This window comes from Salmo salar, chromosome 10 (genome assembly GCF_965601325.2).
Source record: "Salmo salar chromosome 10, fSalSal1, whole genome shotgun sequence".
NCBI classification, from domain to species: domain Eukaryota; kingdom Metazoa; phylum Chordata; class Actinopteri; order Salmoniformes; family Salmonidae; genus Salmo; species Salmo salar.
This window is the reverse complement of record NC_138300.1, coordinates 93,393,932-93,416,663: the sequence shown is the minus strand read 5'-3', so window position 1 is coordinate 93,416,663 and position 22,732 is coordinate 93,393,932. Positions and strand designations below refer to the sequence as shown.

The following is a 22,732-nucleotide window of genomic DNA, read 5'->3' as shown; positions in this document are numbered from 1 at the left end:
TTCCCAGAAGAGTGGAGGCTGTTATAGCAGAAAGGGGGGGACCCACTCCATATTAATGCCCATAATTTTGGAATGAGATATTCGAGCAGTTGTCCACATACTTTTGGAGAAGTAGTATATGAAATATATATGAATATGAGCTGGATTGCAGGTCTTTTCAATTAGTTTATATTAGTTTGCGCTCGTTAGCATATTTAGCAAGCAGGCTCCATTCGCTATTACTTGTGCTAAAAAGATGATAATTTTTAAGTGCCAAAAAAACGTGGAATAAGTAAAGGCTGTGATATTTTTTCCCCTAATTGTTAAGAGTCAGAACATTTGGAATAAGCAAGGCTTCGATTTTTGGTAAAACAGATGGAAAAGGGGTCTTAAGACTTTCTGGTAGATGTTGTCTAAGGTATTAGAAATACATAAAAACACGATAATGTTGACGTAAAGACCCCTGCCAACTAATAAACACTTACTTGGTTTTGGATAAATGATTTGTCTTCTGTAAACATTGCCTTATGCCTTGTGGGGTTTTAGTAACAAAATTACACCTTTAAGATATTGATGGAGGATAATGAAAGATCACTGAAGTAAATTTATGAATAATTAAGTTATTAAAACGCAATTCTGTTATGAAAATCGGTAACAGAATTACTGCAATTGAATTAGCTACAATGGGAAATAATAGTTACAAACCAGAGTTGGGTCAACTGCTACTGTCCTCCCTTCCACTGGCATACTGTTATGTTCAGCTAAAAAAAGTCCTCCTCTTTTTGTCATATAGTGGTTAAATCAAGACTGTTTTCAGTCTGGACAACCCCCTCACTCTCTGCCACTCTCTCCAGTTAATGTCACTTCTCCTGGGTCTTACTGAAACCTACCATGACACCTACACCCTACCCTCTTTCCATTTACTGTAACACGCATCCTCACCCACTGAGCACCGACCAACACCAGACATCAATGGACGTTGAAAAGTAGTTCAAATTTACCCTGTCGGACCAAATCTGAACCAATCATAGACGTTTGTTTCACAAGTTTGGACAGCACAGAACATTATGTACTGTACTAAACATTTTTACTTCACTGTACCGTGCTGTGCTGTGCAAACTTGTGAAACATAGACGTGATTGTTTCAGATTTTGTCTGGTCCGGACCAAACAAATGTTGTCTTGTTTAGGGGCGGAGCTTATTACAATAATAGCCAGTGTGTAGAATAATACGCAAAGAAGGATATTTCATATTTCTACATTTGTGTAGCTTTTCAAGATACATCACCATGAAGAGAATGACATTAATGTCCTTAATTATGCGTTTCTGTATAGTACAGATCTGGTGCCCATGATGTAATTCAGTTACTGGATGTAAATCCACTTCACCTTTGGCTCAATAATGTGATCACATATAAAAAAAACTAAAGGAGATTTTCCCCTAATTCGGTTACCAAACTTTGATCTACACAGTTCTTCCAGTAAATGTGTTTTTGTGAAATTTGCTGTGTAAAGTGTTCCAAGTCGTCCTTCTGCATTGAGATGTATAGTTTGTTAAACTTTGATTTCAATGGTTTTAGTTTAGTTTGGCATACACTTTAAAGTGAGTAATCTGAGTCAAAGCGTTATTCTTTTACTGTGGAATTGCCCAGTTTATATGTAAAAAAAAAGAAAAAATGTTTTTGTTACTCACTTTAGGTAGGTCAGTTGTGTATATTCCCGGAGGACATGAAATAGTAGCAGACCAGGACACTGCTTGCTGTTTATGCATGTTTAAAACCTAGTGAGCCATATCAGCATGTATTCTGTCAGCATACTAGGATACTGTAGTGTGGGAGGTTCACACTGAAGAGATGGCATGGGCTTAATTAAAAGATAGAAGTACCACTGTATTGTCAGACACTTCATATAGTAGATATAAACGGTAGTGTTCTAATTAGTTATTTTGAACAGTGTCGTGGAAATAATGGTCTTGTTGTAGTCTTTGTGAATGGTAGTGTCTGTCAGTGACAGTTGAGACTCAAGAACAATTTGTCCCATGATATGACCTTGAGTCTGGTTCAAGCCACATTTTTAATAACCATGTCCAAATTAATGTACCAATTTCTATAGTCTAATTGTGTTACCAGTAGATTTGACTTTATCCACCAGGAGATAATTTAGTGTTTTAACATAAAATAGAATGTCGTTGTAAGTCAACTCTTCTTTTATTTGGAAAATATAAAATGCATGGAATGAAGTGAACAACTATCCAGTATGATATTACCATGACAATAACCATACTTCTATCCACAGTTTTTATGTGAGTAAATTCATACCGTATAAAGAAAAATCATGACAGCTGTAATGAAAACAGGATGTTTCGGTACAATTTTATAAATGCCAACAGATAATTTGTTTGTTCGACATGGTGGGATCTTTGTGTTGGTAAAATGAATTATGCAACAATTGGAAAAGGCGGTGGAAACGCCTTTATGGGCAAATATTGATATAATAACCATCATATTGAAGTAAACTTGGAGTCATGCGATGACATGGTTTGTGTGTGGTCCATATCCCATTACGACTTGGGAAACAATGCAATTTATTAGGCTACAGATGCATATGAAATAAGTTATGATGAATTTCACAGGGTGGTGAAAGTGCACAGTGATGTTGATGCTACTTTACAATAAATATCGAGAGTCTGATTCTGGTGACATGATGATCGATGCTTGACTGCCGTTTTGACAAATAAAATATTCTCACTCTTATCCATAATAATCTCATGTAGACTAACCTAGCAGCACAGCCTACCAACACTATCTGCAGCACAGCCTACCAACACGTGCCAAGACCAGAGTAAGCACATTTGCTATTTAATGCAACAGTTTGTGACAAAACTATCGGTTTATTTATTAGCATCCCCATTAGCCGACCGAGACAGCATTGTGCCGGCATATATCTAGGGAAGGGTACCAAAAAATGTCTGCAGCGTTGAAGGTTCCCAAGAACACAGTGGCCTCCATCCATTCTTAAATGGAAGAAGTTAGATACCACCAAGAGTCTTCCTAGAGCTGGCTGCCCGGGCAAACCGTTCAGTCGGGGGAGAAGGGCCTTGGTCAAGGAGGTCACCAATAACGCAATGGTCACTCTGACAGAGCTCTAGAGTTCCTCTGTGGAGATGGGAGAACCTTCCAGAAGGACAACCATCTCTGCAGCACTCCACCAATCAGGACATTATGGTAGAGTGACCAGGTGGAAGCCACTCCTCAGTAAAAGGCACATGACAGCCCTCTTAGAGTTTGCCAAAAGGCACCTAAAGACTCTGACCATGAGAAACAAGATTCTCTGGTCTGACTGAACTTTTTGATCTGAATGCCAAGCGTCACATATGGAGGAAACCTGGCACCATCCCTACGGTGAAGCATGGTGGTGGCAGCATCATGCTGTGGGGATGTTTTTCAGCGGCAGGGACTGGGTGACTAGTCAGGATCGAGGGAAAGATGAACAGCGCAAAGTACAGAGATCCTTGATGAAAACCTGCTTCAGAGCGCTCAGGACCTCAAACTGGGGTGAAGGTTCACCTTCCAACAGGACAACGACCCAAAGCACACAGCCAAGAGACTGAATGTCCTTGAGTGGTCCAGCCAGAGCCCGGACTTGAACCCGATCGAACACAATCTGGAGAGACCTGAAAAATAGCTGTGCAACGCAACGACGCTCCCAATCCAACCTGACGGAGCTTGACAGGATCTGCAGAGAAGAATGGCAGAAACTCCCCAAATACAGGTGTACCAAGCTTGTAGCGTCATACCCAAGAAGACTCGAGGCTGTAATCTCTGCCAACGGTGCTTCAACAAAGTACTGAGTAAAGGGTCTGAATACTTATGTAAATGTAATATTTCAGTTATTAGTACATTTGCAAGGATTTCTAAACCTGCTTTTGCTTTGTTATTATGGGGTATTTTGTGTCGATTGATTGGGGGGGGGGGGGCAATTTAATCTATTTTAGAATAAGGCTGTGATGTAACAATGTGGAAAAAGTCAAGGGTTCTGAATACTTTCCGAATGCACTGTATACATCGAGAACAGGATTATCTATTTGGATGCTAATTGAATTGGCGTGAAAAAGACTGCGAGTGAGTGCTCTTGCGTGCACTGATTTTAAAGCAACAATATTTGAGTAATGGGCTGTTTTTAAAACTCTGCAGCTGCAATTAAAAAAAAATAATTAAATCTTGGTCTGACCTTAGTCGCTGTCACGAGCCGGCTTCCACCCTGTTACTCATCCCTGCACCTTAGAGGCTACTGCATAGACATTGAACACTGGTCACTTTAATAATGTTTACATACTGTTTAACCCATTTCATATGTATATACTGTATTCTAGTCAAGTCCATCCTATTCAACTATTGCTTTACATGTACAGCTCTATCCTATGTATTCTTCAGATATACTATGTATTCTATCCCCATACTGTCCATAATGTCTGATGCAGAAGTCAATCACTGGCCGCGGGCAGTGTTTGGTATACTAACACACGCACACACACTCATCGCCCCCTCCCTGCTACATTAACTTGTATCGACTTCGCTATCTTAGTACATACATTACAAACTTTATTCTTACCTCCGGTTAGTAACAGTTTGTTATGGTATAAAGAATATACAGAAAAGCATTCATGTTTAAGTTAAGCAACATTTATTGTACTTATCAATGTTATGGATGAGCGTGCTGTTTGTTTGGTTCTGTTCCTCTTCTCCGTCTCTGTAGCTTCCGCGTATGCTGGGATAAGGACCAGAGCTATGGCAATCGAGCTGGCTTTGTAGTGCCAGTCCCGAATGGCTTGTTCATGTGAATGGGCATATTGGAAGACACCATGTCAGTAGTGATGGGATTTTGTAAATGTGTTATATTGTATCATGAGAAACGGATTACAAAGTTGCAATGTATATAATTCACAATGTTTAGCTGAGTGTAAAATGTAGGCTTTGATGATGGTAATTGCTTCATTAATTAGTGTTTGGTATGTTCTGATGGGAGGGGCTTCCCCTACAAAAGGAGCACCTCTCTCAGTTCAAAGGGGTGACCATTTTGGATTGAGCTGTTGATGGGGCAGCATTGTTTTTAGCTGTCCCATAATGTATACTTTTGATGGCAGTACTGTTGTTTCTCTTCCGGATTCACTTTGTAAATAAACACCCTTGCACAGAAGTACTTTTGCGGCTCCGCCATCTTTTTATTTGATAGAGGTTAGGTTTTTCAGTTTAGTCCTCTGGCCTACTCTACGCGACAGTCTATACATCCCATTATATTTATCTATATTTCCTCTCTCCCCCCCCCCCCCCCTCCCCGGTCAAAAGTTGTAGAACACCTGCTCGTTCAAGGGTTTTTCTTTATTTGTACTATTTCCTACATGGTAGAATAAGAGTGGAGACATCAAAACTATGAAATAACATATGTAACCAAAAAAGATATATTTCATATTCTTCAAATAGCCACAAAATTTCAAGAACTTTGAAAGTTTCTTAAAGTGTAGTCGCAAAAACGATCAAGCGCTATGATGAAACTGGCTCTCATGAGGACCGTCACAGGAATGGAAGACCCAGTTTCCTCTGCTGCAGAGGATAAGTTCATTAGAGTTACCAGCCTCAGAAATTGCAGCGCAAATAAATGCTTCAGAGTTCAAGTAACCAACACATCTCATCAACTGTTCAGAGGCCTTCATGGTCAAAATGCTGCAAAGAAACCACTAATAAAGGACACCAAAAAGAAGAGACATGCTTGGGCCAAGAAAAACGAGCAATGGGCATTAGACCGGTGGAAATTTGTCCAAATTGGAGATTTTTTGTTCCAACCGCCGTGTCTTTGAGTTACGGTGTGGGTGAACGGATGCTATCCGCATGTGTATTTCCCACCGTAAAGCACGGAGGAGGTGTTATGGTGTGTGGGTGCTTTGCTGGTGACACTGATATATTTAGGATTCAAGGCATACTTAACCAGCTTGGCTACTACAGCATTCTGCAGCGGTACGCCATCCCTTCTGGTTTGGGCTTAGTGGGACTATCATTTCTTTTTCAACAGGACAATGACCCAACACACCTGGAGGCTGTGTAAGGGCTATTTTACCAAGAAGGAGAGTGATGGAGTGCTGCATCAGATGACATGGCCTCCACAATATCCCGACCTCAACCAAGTTTGGGATGAGTCGGACTGCAGAGTGAAGGAAAAGCAGCCAACAAGTGCACAGAAAATGTGGGTACTCCTTCAAGACTGTTGGAAAAGCATTCCAGGTGAAGTTGGTTGAGAGAATGCCCAGAGTGTGCAAAGCTGTCAAGGTAAAGGGTGGCTATTTGAAGAATTTCAAATATAAAATATGTTGTTTAACACTTTTTTGGATTACTACATGATTCCATGTGTTTTTTCATAGTTTTGATGTCTTCACTATTATTCTACAATGTAGAAAAAAGTTTAAAAAATAAAGAAAACCCTTGAATTAGTAGGTGTTCTAAAACTTTTGACTGGTAGTATGTATGTATTAGAGGTTGACCGATTTTTTTTGTATATTTTATTTTTTGTATTATATTTTATTTTTTTTAATTTTTTTTAATTTGTATTTTTTTTATTTTATTAGGGCCGATTTTCAAGTTTTCATAACAATTGGTAATGGCATTTTTGGAAGCCGATTACATTGCACTCCACGAGGAGACTGCGTGGCAGGCTGACCACCTGTTACGCGAGTGCAGCAAGGAGCCAAGTTAAAGTGCTAGCTAGCATTAAACGTATCTTATAAAAAGCTAGCGTTAAACTTATAAAAAACTATCAATCTTAACATAATCACTAGTTAGCTGCACATGGTTGATGATATTACTAGTTTAACTAGCTTGTCCTGCATTGCAAATAATCAATGCGGTGCCTGTTCATTTATCATCGAATCATAGCCTACTTTGCCAAACGGGTGATGATTTTAACAAGCGGATTCGTGAAAAAAAAGCACTGTCGTTGCACCAATGTACCTAACCATAAACATCAATGCCTTTCTAAAAATCAATACACAAGTATATACACTGCTCAAAAAAATAAAGGGAACACTTAAACAATACAATGTAACTCCAAGTCAATCACACTTCTGTGAAATCAAACTGTCCACTTAGGAAGCAACACTGATTGACAATACATTTCACATGCTGTTGTGCAAATGGAATAGACAACAGGTGGAAATTATAGGCAATTAGCAAGACACCCCCAATAATGGAGTGGTTCTGCAGGTGGGGACCACAGACCACTTCTCAGTTCCTATGCTTCCTGGCTGATGTTTTGGTCAATTTTCAATGCTGGCGGTGCTTTCACTCTAGTGGTAGCATGAGACGGAGTCTACAACCCACACAAATGGCTCAGGTAGTGCAGCTCATCCAGGATGGCACATCAATGCGAACTGTGGCAAGAAGGTTTGCTGTGTCTGTCAGCGTAGTGTCCAGAGCATGGAGGCGCTACCAGGAGACAGGCCAGTACATCAGGAGATGTGGAGGAGGCCGTAGGAGGGCAACAACCCAGCAGCAGGACCGCTACCTCCGCCTTTGTGCAAGTAGGAGCAGGAGAAGCACTGCCAGAGCCCTGCAAAATGACCTCCAGCAGGCCACAAATGTGTCTGCTCAAACGGTCAGAAACAGACTCCATGAGGGTGGTATGAGGGCCCGACGTCCACAGGTGGGGTTTGTGCTTACAGCCCAACACCGTGCAGGACGTTTGGCATTTGCCAGAGAACACCAAGATTGGCAAATTCGCCACTGGCGCCCTGTGCTCTTCACAGATGAAAGCAGGTTCACACTGAGCACGTGACAGACGTGACAGAGTCTGGAGACGCCGTGGAGAACGTTCTGCTGCCTGCAACATCCTCCAGCATGACCGGTTTGGCGGTGGGTCAGTCATGGTGTGGGGTGGCATTTCTTTGGGGGGCCGCACAGCCCTCCATGTGCTCGCCAGAGGTAGCCTGACTGCCATTAGGTACCGAGATGAGATCCTCAGACCCCTTGTGAGACCATATGCTGGTGCGGTTGGCCCTGGGTTCCTCCTAATGCAAGACAATGCTAGACCTCATGTGGCTGGAGTGTGTCAGCAGTTCCTGCAAGAGGAAGGCATTGATGCTATGGACTGGCCCGCCCGTTCCCCAGACCTGAAACCAATTGAGCACATCTGGGACATCATGTCTCGCTCCATCCACCAACGCCACGTTGCACCACAGACTGTCCAGGAGTTGGCGGATGCTTTAGTCCAGGTCTGGGAGGAGATCCCTCAGGAGACCATCCGCCACCTCATCAGGAGCATGCCCAGGCGTTGTAGGGAGGTCATACAGGCACGTGGAGGCCACACACACTACTGAGCCTCATTTTGACTTGTTTTAAGGACATTACATCAAAGTTGGATCAGCCAGTAGTGTGGTTTTCCACTTTAATTTTGAGTGTGACTCCAAATCCAGACCTCCATGGGTTGATAAATTGGATTTCCATTGATTATTTTTGTGTGATTTTGTTGTCAGCACATTCAACTATGTAAAGAAAAAAGTATTTAATAAGATTATTTCTTTCATTCAGATCTAGGATGTGTTGTTTAAGTGTTCCCTTTATTTTTTTGAGCAGTCTATTTTTTTAAACCTGCATTTTTAGTTAAAAGAAATTCATGTTAGCAGGCAATATTAACTAGGGAAGTTGTGTCTGGCTCATTGTGAACTGTGTGAAGAACATTTCTTCCTAACAAAGACCGTAATTAATTTTCCAGAATTTGACATAATTATGACATAACATTGAAGGTTGTGCAATGAAACAGCAATATTTAGACTTATGGATGCCACCCGTTTACTTAAAATACGGAATGGTTCCGTATTTCACAAAGAATAAACGTTTTGTTTTCGTAATGATAGTTTCCGGATTTGACCATATTAATGACCTAAGGCTCGTATTTCTGTGTGTTTATTATATTATAATTAAGTCTATGATTTGATAGAGCAGTCTGACTGAGCGGTGGTAGGCAGCACCAGGCTCGTAACCATGTATTCAAACAGCACTTTCGTACGTTTTGCCAGCAGCTCTTCGCAATGCTTGAAGCACAGCGCTGTTTATGACTTCAAGCCTATCAACTCCTGAGATTAGGCTGGCAATACTAAAGTGCCTATAAGAACATCCAATAGTCAAAGGTATATGAAATACAGGTGGTATAGAGAGAAATAGTCCTATAATAACTACAACCTAAAACTTCTTAACTGGGAATATTGAAGACTCATGTTAAAAGGAACCACCAGCTTTAATATGTTCTGAGCAAGGAACTTAAACGTTAGCTTTTTACATGGCACATATTGCACTTTTACTTTCTTCTCCGACACTGTATTTTTGCATTATTTCAACCAAATTGAACATGTTTCATTATTTATGAGACTAAATAGATTTTTATTTATGTATTATATTAAGTTAAAATAAGTGTTCATTCAGTATTGTTGTAATTGTCATTACAAATGTATATATAAAAATCGGCCAATTTTAATCATTGTCGACTTTTTTTGGTCCTCCGGTATTGGCGTTAAAATAATTATCGGTTGACCTCGTATGTATCAATGTATGTACAGTTGAAGTCGGACGTTTACATACACCTTAGCCAAATACATTTAAACTCAGTTTTTCACAATTCCTGACATTTAATCCAAGTAAAAATTCCCTGTTTTAGGTCAGTTAGGATCACCAGTACATTTTAAGAATGTGAGATGTCAGAATAATAGTAGAGAATTAGTTCTTTCAGCTTTTATTTCTTTTATCACATTTCCAGTGGGTCAGAAGTTTACATACACTCAATTAGTATTTGGTAGCATTGCCTTTAAATTATTTAACTTGGGTCAAACGTTTTTGGTAGCCTTCCACAAGCTTCCCACAATAGTTGGATTAATTTTTGCCCATTCCTCCTGACAGAGCTGGTATAACTGAGTTAGGTTTGTAGGCCTCCTTGCTCACACATGCTTTTTCAGTTCTGCCCACATATTTTCTATAGGGTTGAGGTCAGGGCTTTGTGATGGCCACTCCAATACCTTGACTTTGTTGTCCTTAAGCCATATTGTAACAACTTTGGAAGTATGCTTGGGGTCATTGTCCATTTGGAAGACCAATTTGCGACCATGCTTTAACTTCCTGACTGTTGTCTTGAGATGTTGCTTCAATATATCAACATAATTTTCCTACCTCATGGTGCCATCTATTTTGTGAAGTGCACCAGTCCCTCCTGCAGCAAAGCACCCCCACAACATGATGCTGCCACCCCCGTGCTTCACGGTTGGGATGGTGTTCTTCGGCTTGCAAGCGTCCCCCTTTTTCCTCCAAACATAATGCTGGTCATTATGGCCAAACAGTTCAGATCAAATCAAAGTTTATTTGTCACGTGCGCCGAATACAACAGGTGTAGACCTTACAGTGAAATGCTACTTACAGGCTCTAACCAATTGTGCAAAAAATGTAGTCGGTGAACAATAGGTAGGTAAAGAAATAAAACAACAGTAAAACGACAGGCTATATACAGTAGCGAGGCTATATACAGTAGCGAGGCTATAAAAGTAGCGAGGCTACATACAGACACCGGTTAGTCAGGCTGATTGAGGTAGTATGTACATATGGTTAAAGTGACTATGCATATATGATGAACGGAGAGTAGCAGTAGCGTAAAAGAGGGGTTGGCGGGTGGTGGGTGGGACACAATGCAGATAGCCCGGTTAGCCAATGTGCGGGAGCAGTGGTTGGTCGGCCCAATTGATGTAGTATGTACATGAATGTATAGTTAAAGTGACTATGCATATATGATAAACAGAGAGTAGCAGCAACGTAAAAAGAGGGGTTGGGGGGGCACACAATGCAATTAGTCCGGGTAGCCATTTGATTACCTGTTCAGGAGTCTTATGGCTTGGGGGTAAAAACTGTTGAGAAGCCTTTTTGTCCGAGACTTGGCACTCCGGTACCGCTTGCTATGCGGTAGTTCTATTTTTGTTTCATCAGACCAGAGGACATTTACGATCTTTGTCTCCATTTGCAGTTGCAAACCGTAGTCTGGCTTTTTTATGGCGGTTTTGGAGCACTGGCTTCTTCCTTGCTGAGCGGCCTTTCAGGTTATGTTGATATAGGACTCGTTTTACTGTGGATATAGATACTTTTGTACCTGTTTCTCCAGCATCTTCACAAGGTCCTTTGCTGTTGTTCTGGGATTGATTTGCACTTTTCGCACCAAAGTACATTCATTTCTAGGAGACAGAACGCGGCTCCTTCCTGAGCGGTATGACGGTTGCGTGGTTCCATGGTGTTTATACTTGTGTACTATTGTTTGTACAGATGAACGTGGTACCTTCAGGCGTTTGGAAATTGCTCCCAAGGATGAACCAGACTTGTGGAGGTCTACAATATTTTTTCTGAGGTCTTTAGCTGATTTCTTTTGATTTTCTCATGATGTCAAGCAAAGAGGCACGGAGTTTGAAGGTAGGCCTTGAAATACATCCACAGGTGCACCTCCAATTGACTCAAATGATGTCAATTAGCCTATCAGAAGCTTCTAAAGCATGACATAATTTTCTGGAATTTTCCAGGCTGTATAAAGGCACAGTCAACTTAGTGTATGTAATCTTCTGACCCACTGGAATTGTGATACAATGAATTATAACTGAAATAATCTGTCTGTAAACAATTGTTGGAAAAATTACTTGTCATGCACAAAGTAGATGTCCTAATCAACTTGCCAAAACTATAGTTTGTTAACAGGAGATTTGTGGAGCGGTTGAAAAAACGAGTTTTAATGACTGCAACCTAAAGTGTATGTAAACTTCCGACTTCAACTGTGTGTAAATTATGGCACACGAGACACATTCACACCTGCCCGAGTGGACTAATCCATTGCGTACTCTGTGGGGTTGGCTCACCAATAGTACATTTACAGTTAATTCCCATTTCTAATCTACAATGTTTGGTTAAGGTAATTTCTGTTAATGCATTCAATATATTATTATTACAGTCGTACGTTATTGTAGGTGTGGTCACGTTGTTTGCAGATCGCACAACCTAGGTTACAACTGTGAAATTAACGTTTTGGTTTATTTCATTCCATTTATGAGTTGTCAATGTATTGTCTTTCGTTTGGAGCGCTCCTGTCAATCTTGAATAAGGACACGTACCTGATTACGCATATAGAAGTAGGGCTAGTCTACCTGGCCTGTGTGCAAATGTAGGCCTATAAATATGCCCATTTGGGGATCTGATACTATTGATTTATTTATTATTATTAATATTTTTTTTTATTTCACATTTATTTAACCCACGCAGGCTAGTTGAGAACAGGTTCTCATTTCCAACTGTGACCTGGCCAAGATAAAGCAAAGCAGTTTGACACATACAACAACAGAGTTACATATGGAATAAACAAACATACAGTAGAAAAAGTCTATATACAGCATGTGCAAATGAGGTAGGATAAGGGAGGTAAGGCAATAAATAGGCCATGGTGGCGAAGTAATTACAATATAGCAATTAAACACTGGAATGGTAGATGTGCAGAAGATGAATGTGCAAGTAGAGATAATGGGGTGCAAAGGAGCAAGATAAATAAATACATACAGTATGGGGATGAGGTAGTTGGATGGGCTATTTACAGATGGCTTTGTACAGGTGCAGTGATCTGTGAGATGCTCTGACAGCTGGTGCTTAAAGTTAGTGAGGGAGATATGAGTCTCTAACTTCAGTGATTTTTGCAGTTCGTTCCAGTCATTGGCAGCAGAGAACTGGAAGGAGAGGCGGCCAAAGGAAGAATTTGCTTTGGGGGTGCGATATACCTGCTGGAGCGCGTGCTACGGGTGGGTGCTGCTATGGTGACCAGTGAGCTGAGATAAGGCTGGGCTTTACCTAGCAGAGACTTGTAGATGACCTGGGGCCAGTGGGTTTGGCGACGAGTATGAAGCGAGGGCCAGCCAACGAGAGCGTACATATCGCAGTGGTGGGTAGTATATGGGGCTTTAGTGACAGAACGGTGATAGACTGCATCCAATTTGTTGAGTAGAGTGTTGGAGGCTATTTTGTAAGTGACATTGCAGAAGTCGAGGATCGGTAGGAAGGTCAGTTTTACGAGGGTATGTTTGGCAGCATGAGTGAAGGATGCTTTGTTGCGAAATAGGAAGCCGATTCTAGATTTAATTTTGGATTGGAGATGCTTAATGTGAGTCTGGAAGTGGAGTTTACAGTCTAACCAGACACCTAAGTATTTGTAGTTGTCCACATATTCTAAGTCTGAACTGTCCAGAGTAGTGATGCTGGATGGGCGGGCAGGTGCGGGCAGCGATTGGTTGAAGAGCATGCATTTAGTTTTACTAGCATTTAAGAGCAGTTGGAGGCCACAGATGGAGAGTTGTATGGCATTGAAGCTCGTCTGGAGGTTAGTTAAGACAGTGTCCAAAGAAGGGCCAGAGGTATACCGAATGGTGTCGTCTGCGTAGAGGTGGATCAGAGAATCACCAGCAGTAAGAGCGACGACATTGATGTATACAGAGAAGAGAGTCGGCCCGAGAATTGAACCCTGTGGCACACCCATAGAGACTGCCAGAGGTCTGGACAACAGGCCTTCCGATTTCTGATTGTCTTAACTCACCATCACTGTGGAGCTTCTCAAAGTCATTTTTCCTTTGTCTCGAACAGCAAGTAAACAAAGTCTGTTTTTAAATACATTGAGAATGACAATAGTTCCTCAACGTAGCCTATTTAAAAAAATCTTTGCAGCTCTCTCCCTTTCGATTACCACTCAGCATGAAAGGGGAAATATCATGCTCTGATCTGGTGGAAACTAAATAAAATAGCCCTACCTGAGCTCACTGACCTGGGAAACTCTGAGGACCCAGAATATGTTATACAATATTTCAAGTTTACTAGCACTAGCTTCAGGCTGGACCAAGTTAATCCAATACTTGATACAATGTTTCAAGTTCCTTGCAGACAGGCCATGCACAGCCAATGTGATTTATAGGATATTTATATTCCTCATGATATTTTCTACCTGTTGGCTGCAATGTTTTTTGTTGTTGGCTTTATGTAGTCTATTTTTACATATTGGCAATGGCAATAGAAGTTACTTTTAGATTTGTATCATTTTCACTGTTGGCGCTGGGAATGTAAGCATTTCGCTACACCCGCAATAACATCTGCTAAACATGTGTATGCGACCAGTAAAATTGTATTTGACGCTCAGATTTTTATCCGTAAGAAGTCAGTTTGGTGGAAACACTCCACTGGTGGGAAAATGTAAATATTTTCTTTATGCGGATTTTAGAATATTCGCATGAAAATCTGTCGTCAATTGGATGGAAACCTAGCTAGTGTCATAAAAACTATAATCTATTTTGTGGTTATGGAGAACATATACCTAGATGCCAGGCTTTCTCAGTAGAAACAGCAGTCTTTAATTGGCATTGCAAAGTGGGACTCTGCTTATAGCAGATTTTCTTTTGGCATTCATGCATGGGATCCTCTAGACCATGTTGTGATGTGTGTGTGTGTGTGTGTGTGTGTGTGTGTGTGTGTGTGTGTGTGTGTGTGTGTGTGTGCACATATGCATGTGTGTGTGAGGGCGAGAGAGGGGAAAAGAGAGAGCGAGAGCAAGCTAGGAGTGAACGAGATTTTTGGCATGACTAACTCAATGTCACATGAGGTGCCAGGGCCCAGAGTTCAGAGACGTCTCTATTATAACACAGTACTTTGCATTTATGTATTATAAGGCATTTGATGCCCCATTCTGATTAAAACCCTTAACCTAGAGACTTATGTGTACATGTCCTCCTGTTACCAAGCAGCATAACATGCTGGTGTGAAGAACCACATTGTGCTTTTCAAAACTTCACATGCTTTATCTGTCCAGTTTGGGACAGGTCTCCTCAGATGGCCATAAAACATTTGTGCACATTCTCTTGTGTAGCCTAGTCTATATGTAGGCCAACCCTGCTGCCTAAACATTTCCATCTGCCGTACAGAGCACCAGCTTTTATCCACAGCTTGTTGTCAGTGTTATAAACTTGCCCATGTGTAGTTAGGTTTTGGTATTTGGTACCATTTGACGTGATCCCCATTTTGTCTGCAGGCATCTTTTCAGCGCTCAAACAGCCATGACAAGGTGCGGAAGATTGTTGCAGAGGAGGGCCGTGCTGCTAGAAATCTCATTGCCTGGAGTGTTCCTCTAGAGAACAAAGAGGAGGAAGGTCAGTGATGTCAAAATGCACACAGGCACACTCACATGCTAAAATGGGGCTTTCAATACTATGTCAGATTAATGACTGTCTTAATGTACACAGTGTTTTTCGCCAGATATATTTTTTTGTTATCTTGGTGGGTATGGAATTGGTTGGATGGGCAAACTCCAATGTTCACCTCCAGTGGCAGGAGCTGATGTTGACTTTTATAGTGCATGAATCAGAGGGCATTGGGGTGAGGAAAAGTCACCAGTCCAGACACTGCTCTTAGCTGTAATACAACATCTACTATAACAAAATTACATCCTCAAATTCACCTCTGTTGTTCTTTCGATTGGCCCCACATCTATACTACCCCTCACTGAGACGACTACAGTAGATAGATTAGAGATTGCCTGTCCTTTGATATTTCTATATTTGAGATGGTATGCAACTTTGCGTTAGTGATTCCAACTATTAAGTTAAACTGGTGTCAAGATGTACACTGATAATATGTTCATTAGTCCCTCATCAGTTTAAACATATCAATATGACTGATTTAATGAGCTTCACATCCACTGACTAGGCAGAAAAGTGGGGGCTGTTTTAATTGATTGACGGAAAACTATCAGTTTGCCCGCTTTTAAACAACACGATTGATTATGATTAGGAACATGCATCAATTAGCCCAGTTAGTCCTTTGAATGAACAAAGGCAGAATATTTCATAACCGGCTGGATAGGTTCTGCAATGGGTAACTACAATAAAGAAGAAAGATGTTTAATCTGTGATACCAATAACCTGCTCTTGCTCACAGCTTTTTCATTGTAACAGGGTTGTTTTTCTACAGTATTTGGGCATTTTGCCAAAATAAGCACCTTTTACCTACTCTGAGAATGTTGGGCAGAGAACAGCTTGAGAGAGAACGTTTTTCTCTTGCAGGGCTTTGTTACAGGCCTGTGTTATGTAAGGTGTGTGTGTGTGTGTGTGTGTGTGTGTGTGTGTGTGTGTGTGTGTGTGTGTGTGTGTGTGTGTGTGTGTGTGAGGTTCTGCACTTTTATGTTTAGTACCTCCCTCAGGCCATATTCTATCTTTGGCAAAATGAAGGGTGACCAGATCAATGTAAAAGCCATGTGTGTTTTTCAGAACTAAATGTTTTTATGTTTCACAGGGAAGTCCAAAACTCATACCAACACCCATTTGAGGAACCAGCGGATCAACTCTGGTCTGCACAGGAATAAGAAACAGGTGTGCATAACACATCATCAACTCTTAAACTAATGGGGATAGAGGACAATATTAGCCCACATATTCTAATTTTGCCACCCTTTTATAAAAAACCATAGTAAAAACTAAAGATGTGTGAAATGGTTTGCTCGCTGCTATTTATTCACCTTTACCACTAGAGGGCGTTGTAGACGTAGTTGCATCCTATGATTTGTCTCAAGTCTCCCCTCCTGCTGTCTCCACAGAATGCAGGCCTGGACAGCAAGAGTACAGCCGGGGCCTTGCTTGAAAAGGGAGCAGAGAAGAGCCCCTCCAAAGCCAGGCAGCCGCGCAAGGTGGACCTGCGAGCACGATACTGGGCCTTCCTCTTCGACAATCTGCGGCGGGCCGTGGACGAGATCTATGTCACTTGTGAATCTGACCAGAGTGTGGTGGAGTGCAAGGTAGGGACTCAACAGACTGTCACCCAACACCTCCTGTCATATGTTAACTCTAGCTACTTCAACAGGGTCCTTCTCAACAAGCTCATAGACGATAAATAGAATTAGTTGGAGGCACTGCAGAGCACCACACTTCATCAACACTAGAGGGAGATATTGAGTTGATAACGGAGGTTCTCCCTCTCTCACATTCCTGTTGTTCTCTGGTTAGTGTCAGAGGGGCCTTTGAAGGCTTGCTGGTGAGAGAATTATCACAAGGCACTCTCCTGGGTCTGGCTGGAGGGGGTGGATGTTGATGACATGGTGTAAACAGTGTGGATTTGTGGCGTGTGGTTTTCTAGGGTTGTGCCAGTGGGCTTGGAATGGAGGCTGGGCTGGCCGACTGGAAGGGAAGCCATGCCGGAGTCTCTGTTTGGGGCAACAATGAATGTGAACTGAACAACTGAAAGGATAGGCTACTGATAGCACACAATAAGGATATTGGGATTTGTTATGAAATTGTTGCTGCTTACAACTGAGTTTCATTCCAAAACACTATACATCCATTTTCAGGAATATTGGTAAATTAGCTTTTATTGTTAAAAGAGTACAAAAATAAATAATGAAATAGTTTGGCGTCTTTTCACTCTCTAATCATAACTGGGGTTGTTCAATGTATTTTTTATTATTTTTTAAATCTATCTCTTGATGGCTTCATTTCAGAGACACATACGTTGTTGTTTTTTGCAAAATGCTCTATATTATCCTCCTCACTCTGAGAAAGTAGTACTACTGCTATGTTTTACAGTCAAATGTAACAAATAACTACATTTATTATAAAGAAATGTACAAAATGATACATTTGACATCAATATTAAAAAATAGATATATAATTCAATACAATATGAGATCTATATGTAAAATATTTCCATTTGACATTTGAGTCATTTAGCAGATGCTCTTACCTAGAGCGACTTACAGTAAGTGGATTCATCTTAAGATGGCTAGGTGAGACAACCACATATCACAGTCAAATATACAGGACACAAACATTCCATTCCAGCTAAACAATGGTTATATAGCATTTTGCAAAATAACACATTTTCATACACATCTAAAATCTATGAATAAAATATCTTATTTTACACACACATGAAGGTAACCCCATAAGCAATCATTTCTGATGAAAAAACACAAATGTGAAATATTGGTGGATATAGCATTTTGGCAATAATCTCAACTGTTATCAGTGGTGTACACCAGGCATGGTTTGTTGTTGAGTGTCACTCCAGCAGCACACTAATGCCCTTGTTTACTAGGCAGGGCCAGTAGTGTAATACTGCTTCAGGACTGTCCTGCCATGTTGATCTGGCTTTGCTCTGCTGTATTGATGAGTCTGCCATGCTACATTATACTGAGCATGGTTGTGGTGACCGCGTGTGGTCAGTGCTGGAACACACTGCCCCTGCCTGTGGTCTCCAGTGGGGCTGTGTGAGATGTAGTCTGGCTGCTGTGTTGTGTTCTCACCCCAGTGAAGTCTAATGGGCTAGGCTCATATCCCCGTCAGTCCCACGACTCCCACCCAGCCAGCCTCAGCCTGGCCCTAATGGACTGACTGACTCTCTAATAAATGATTGAATTAGCTGGAGGGGAAGCAGAGTGCTCTGATACCACCCGGCCACAATCCCCTGGAGTGGTGTAAATCTGCACTTTGTGCTCTCGCACAAACACAAACAGGCCCACTGCGCTCTGCCACCCACAGGCACATAGCGCTGGCCTGGTGATGTGACATCACTTTGTTCTCAGGCCTATACATTAGACATTTAGAACTGTGGGGAGAGTTTGATTGTATGCTTCTGTTGTTTGAATGAGACTAACAGACCAACAGATATAGTTCAGCCCTTCCTTCATCAACACTGGCTCCTCCTGGGTGGGACCCTCCAACCCCAGCCAGGAGAGCCAGCCCATGCAGCAATCTGATTTATGCTTGTATATTAATAACGCCCACATCTCTTTAACCCACAGCCCCCAGGTCTAATTAGTTATTTCTTATAAACCATTTGTTCCGTCTGGGCCCTGATTTATGCCACATCATACTACGCTACCATGCAGGGAAGGAGAGCTACAGTAGAAGGGCTCTACTGCATCAAATGATGACATTGAGGAAGCTTCAAGGAAAAAACAAACATGATTTGGCACAGAATATATTGTCAGAAACTAAAAGTGAAATTGGATGGACTTTCACTCTACTAAATGTTTTTAGCATTTCATTGTTACTGAAATGACCATGTTTTTACTGTTCATCAGGCTTCATATGACCTCTAGCAGGTTTAAACCTTTATGCCGTTCTCAGGAAATCTTAAGTACTTCTATTTAGGTGAGTAGTATTTGTCGGCAAGTGTGTTGGTTTGTGTCGTGAACATGGTTTTCAGTGCCCTTCACGCAGTGTCACACCAGGCAGTGCCTCCCTCTGTCCTCAGCTGTTGCAGCCTTCATTATCAAATGAAACCAGCAGCAGAGGGCCTGGCTGGGGCTGTTAACTAGCTCTAATCAGCAGGCCTGCTGCTGGACACATCTTTCACTGGGCTGACTTCTCTATTAACTAAAAGCACTGTGAAGCTTTACTCTCAATTACCACTCCCTCCCATACTCCCCATCAATCACTAGAGCTCTGCCTGGGCTGACTGCTGAGGAGGGGACAGATGGGCTATAGTCTTCACAAGCCAGTATGTCCCCTCTCTGTCGGTTTGACTAGAGTGCTGGGTGTCGGAGAGGACTGGCTCTAGCCTTCACAACTCACTATGTCCTCTCTGTGATAAACAAACATGAACCTCATCTCTAACAAGTAGGCTAGTGCACATACATTGTGATTTATTGTTTTATTTGACAATGTCAGATGACCTATAATAATTAAAGAAATATGACTCCTTATGTAGCCTACCAGTTTGACTGAGTTCTAAGATTGTGTATTTCGATAGCCACCTTCACAGAGGATGGGAAATGAACAGTGGGTAGAGTGAGATTGGGTATCGGATGGACAATAGGTTGCGTCACCGGACTCTACCTGTGCCAGTAGCAAGAAATGATTACAAGCCAATTAAATTTGTCTTGGCCCCTCTGGTAATGTCATTGGTAATTTCAGCCCCACCTCTTGTGGTGGATCAGTGGTGCAGGGAGAAGTATTTTTACAGAGATGTTTTTGTCTTCTCTTGTCATGGGCTGAATAGAAGGGCCTCTTACCTGTTTGTGTGGGTGAGATGTGCTCCACTGACTGTGACTGGGCCTGGCCCAGATTCCCACTCATCTGTGTTATAGAGGTGCAGGGGGCGTTTGGGTTACCTGGAGCCCCAGAGTGCTGTGAGATTTGGAGCTGGATAGAGCCTCTGAGATTCTCCACAAATAGAGACAATACACAGGGTGCAGAGATCTGTGCCACTTCTCCCTCACTATGGCTGTTTCCAAAGTTAACCTATTACAAGACCACACTGAACAGTCTGAACTGAATTTCAAATCATAATCTCTAAGACAAAGTAGTTTCTCATTGTACTGATATTATATGTGGATGATTGCAGGGGCGTCAAGCATCTAAAAAATCTTAAGGGACACAAGGTATGTAAGGATGGCTGGGGGGTGGTCCGGAGGGGGGCTCGGCCCCCATCCGTAAGTTGTTGAATTTTTCAAACACATGAAACCGCTTTTTCCTGCTATCTAGAGCTATAATTGTATTGTTAATTCTATGTAAAAAATAATATATATAACATTTTTTAAATGTATATTTTTATGCATATCTAAGCATACCTCTTGAGCTGTCTTTACCCTCCTGGCTGGTGGTTCTTTTTTTAAAGAAATTAAATATGCTTCTTTGCATCTCTGCTAAAATCTGGGTAAAGATTTAAAGGAATGTGAGTTTTATTCAGTACATTTAGTTATTCCTTGATTTTCTAAAACCTACGAACCATGCCAGCTAACATGGTTAATCTAGCTACTCTAACCTGATTAACAGCCTGAAATGGCTTCTTGGTAGCTAGGCTAGTTATGAGGTTGGGAGATTGGGAACCTGTCTGGGCTAGCTAAAGCATACTTCATAAAATTGACAAGTGGCTAGTAGTGTTACAGAAGAGAAAAAAATATTGGACAAATCTGAGTGGGCAAGTACCCCCGCGCCCCCTATGGGCATGACGCCTTTGGATGTTTGTGTGATTGATGATGGATACACTGAGATGCCTTCGTCTGTCTGAAAGGTGTTTGTCTTTATTTAGGAGGTGCTGATGATGTTGGACAACTATGTGCGGGACTTTAAAGCTCTCATCGACTGGATCCAGCTGCAGGAGAAGTTAGAGAAAACAGATGCCCAGAACAGGTGATCGATCGATGTCTTGTCTCTCTCTTTCTCTCTCACACAGATGTGTGTGTGTGTATATATATACACACACACACACACACACACACACACACACACACACACACACACACACACACACACACACACACACACACACACACACACACACACACACACACGTGCCCCTACCCTGTCTCTCACGCCAACAAAGTTGAGAGATCACATGGACACCAAAACACATTGAGAAATTAGTTTACTGTAATAGAGAAGTTAACTTTTCTAACCATACCTTTTTTATGTCTCAACTACTCAAATTGCACACAGAGCAGACACTACTAAAACGAGAGTATCAATGAACATTGATTCTGGAAAATGAACGCTCAGGTTGTCGTACGCGGCATTGGGGTACCACGTACCGCTAGCAGCATTTTAGCCAGACTGTTATACTAGCTGTCAAGTCTGTTTATAAATGTGCAATAAAGCATAACACCATTTTATATAAGGAATTGGCAACTCGTTCTCATTCTGATAAATAAGTTAGGCCACTTGATTTCAACATCTGACCAAATTGGACAGGCTAACATGCTTTTCAAACAGTTGGAGACAGACAGAAGGGTGTGTTCGTAACAATTCAACTGTTCAACCTCGTTAGCTAGCAAATAGATCCAAGTTGGCTAAACTTGAAATATAAAGATTAGCTGGCTAAGCACGAGCATGTGGACTTGAGATTGTTGATGAGACCTGTGTTATTTTCTAGAGCCTAATGCCTGCTACAAGAAGTTAGTCATTTATTAGTGAATGTGCATTATGCATAGTGAATGTGCATTATGCATGGTTCTAGTTACTTAAGTGTGTAACAAAAAAGGGCATTTTCATAGACAGACTTGAAAGCCAGATCATGACTATTACAACAACAAAAAAGCAAGTTAAAATAAATACACTATTAGTGGGTGTTATGGTTGTGGAAGGCTTATATTTAGCCTAGGTATAACTTCACAAGCCCTGAATTCATTAGATTATTGCTGGCTGTTTGAAATGCTGTGTATTTTACTTTTAATTGTACAATGCTTATTTAGAGAGAACGTACACAAAATCGAAATGTATATCGTGAATCGCACATAAATTGAACAAAATGTAGATATGATTTTTAGGCCATATCGCCCAACCCTAGGCTGTCGGCTAATCAACCGATTACAGATTCATTTTCCACTTCATATTAACTAGGCTACTCTATATTTAAAAGTTTCAATTCACTAGTCAGTCGAGCCCTCTCTTGCTGGAATGACCGATATGCATCTTCTAGCGATCTATTGATAGGATAGACACCTGTCAGTCACAAAGCGAGTGACGACAGAGAAACGCAGTCTGCTGTCTATCCCGCCTCCCTGTATAATTTTTGTGTGCTGGGGTTGGTTGCAGTCGAATTTTTATACACGGGATAGAGCATGATGCTGGTGAATTTGTATGTCCCAGGTCATGTAAGCGGTAACGATGAGTCAAAATCCACGATTTAGCCTAATATCTCTGGCATATTCACGTGTTTCACATAGCTAGCCTCGGAGTCTTG

At 41.5% G+C, this 22,732-nt stretch overlaps 1 protein-coding gene across 3 annotated transcripts in view; it reads left to right on the top strand.

The window, feature by feature from the left end:
* LOC106561156 (S phase cyclin A-associated protein in the endoplasmic reticulum) overlaps nt 1-22,732 on the top strand; it is a 140,805-nt gene that overhangs the window by 25,789 nt on the left and 92,284 nt on the right. For all 3 annotated transcript variants that reach the window (XM_045688219.2, XM_045688216.2, XM_045688217.2), the window contains exons 2-5: nt 15,090-15,207; nt 16,349-16,425; nt 16,650-16,847; nt 21,083-21,183. In XM_045688219.2, the coding sequence (XP_045544175.1) occupies nt 15,090-15,207; nt 16,349-16,425; nt 16,650-16,847; nt 21,083-21,183 (494 nt within the window). The remainder of the gene's footprint in view (nt 1-15,089; nt 15,208-16,348; nt 16,426-16,649; nt 16,848-21,082; nt 21,184-22,732) is intronic.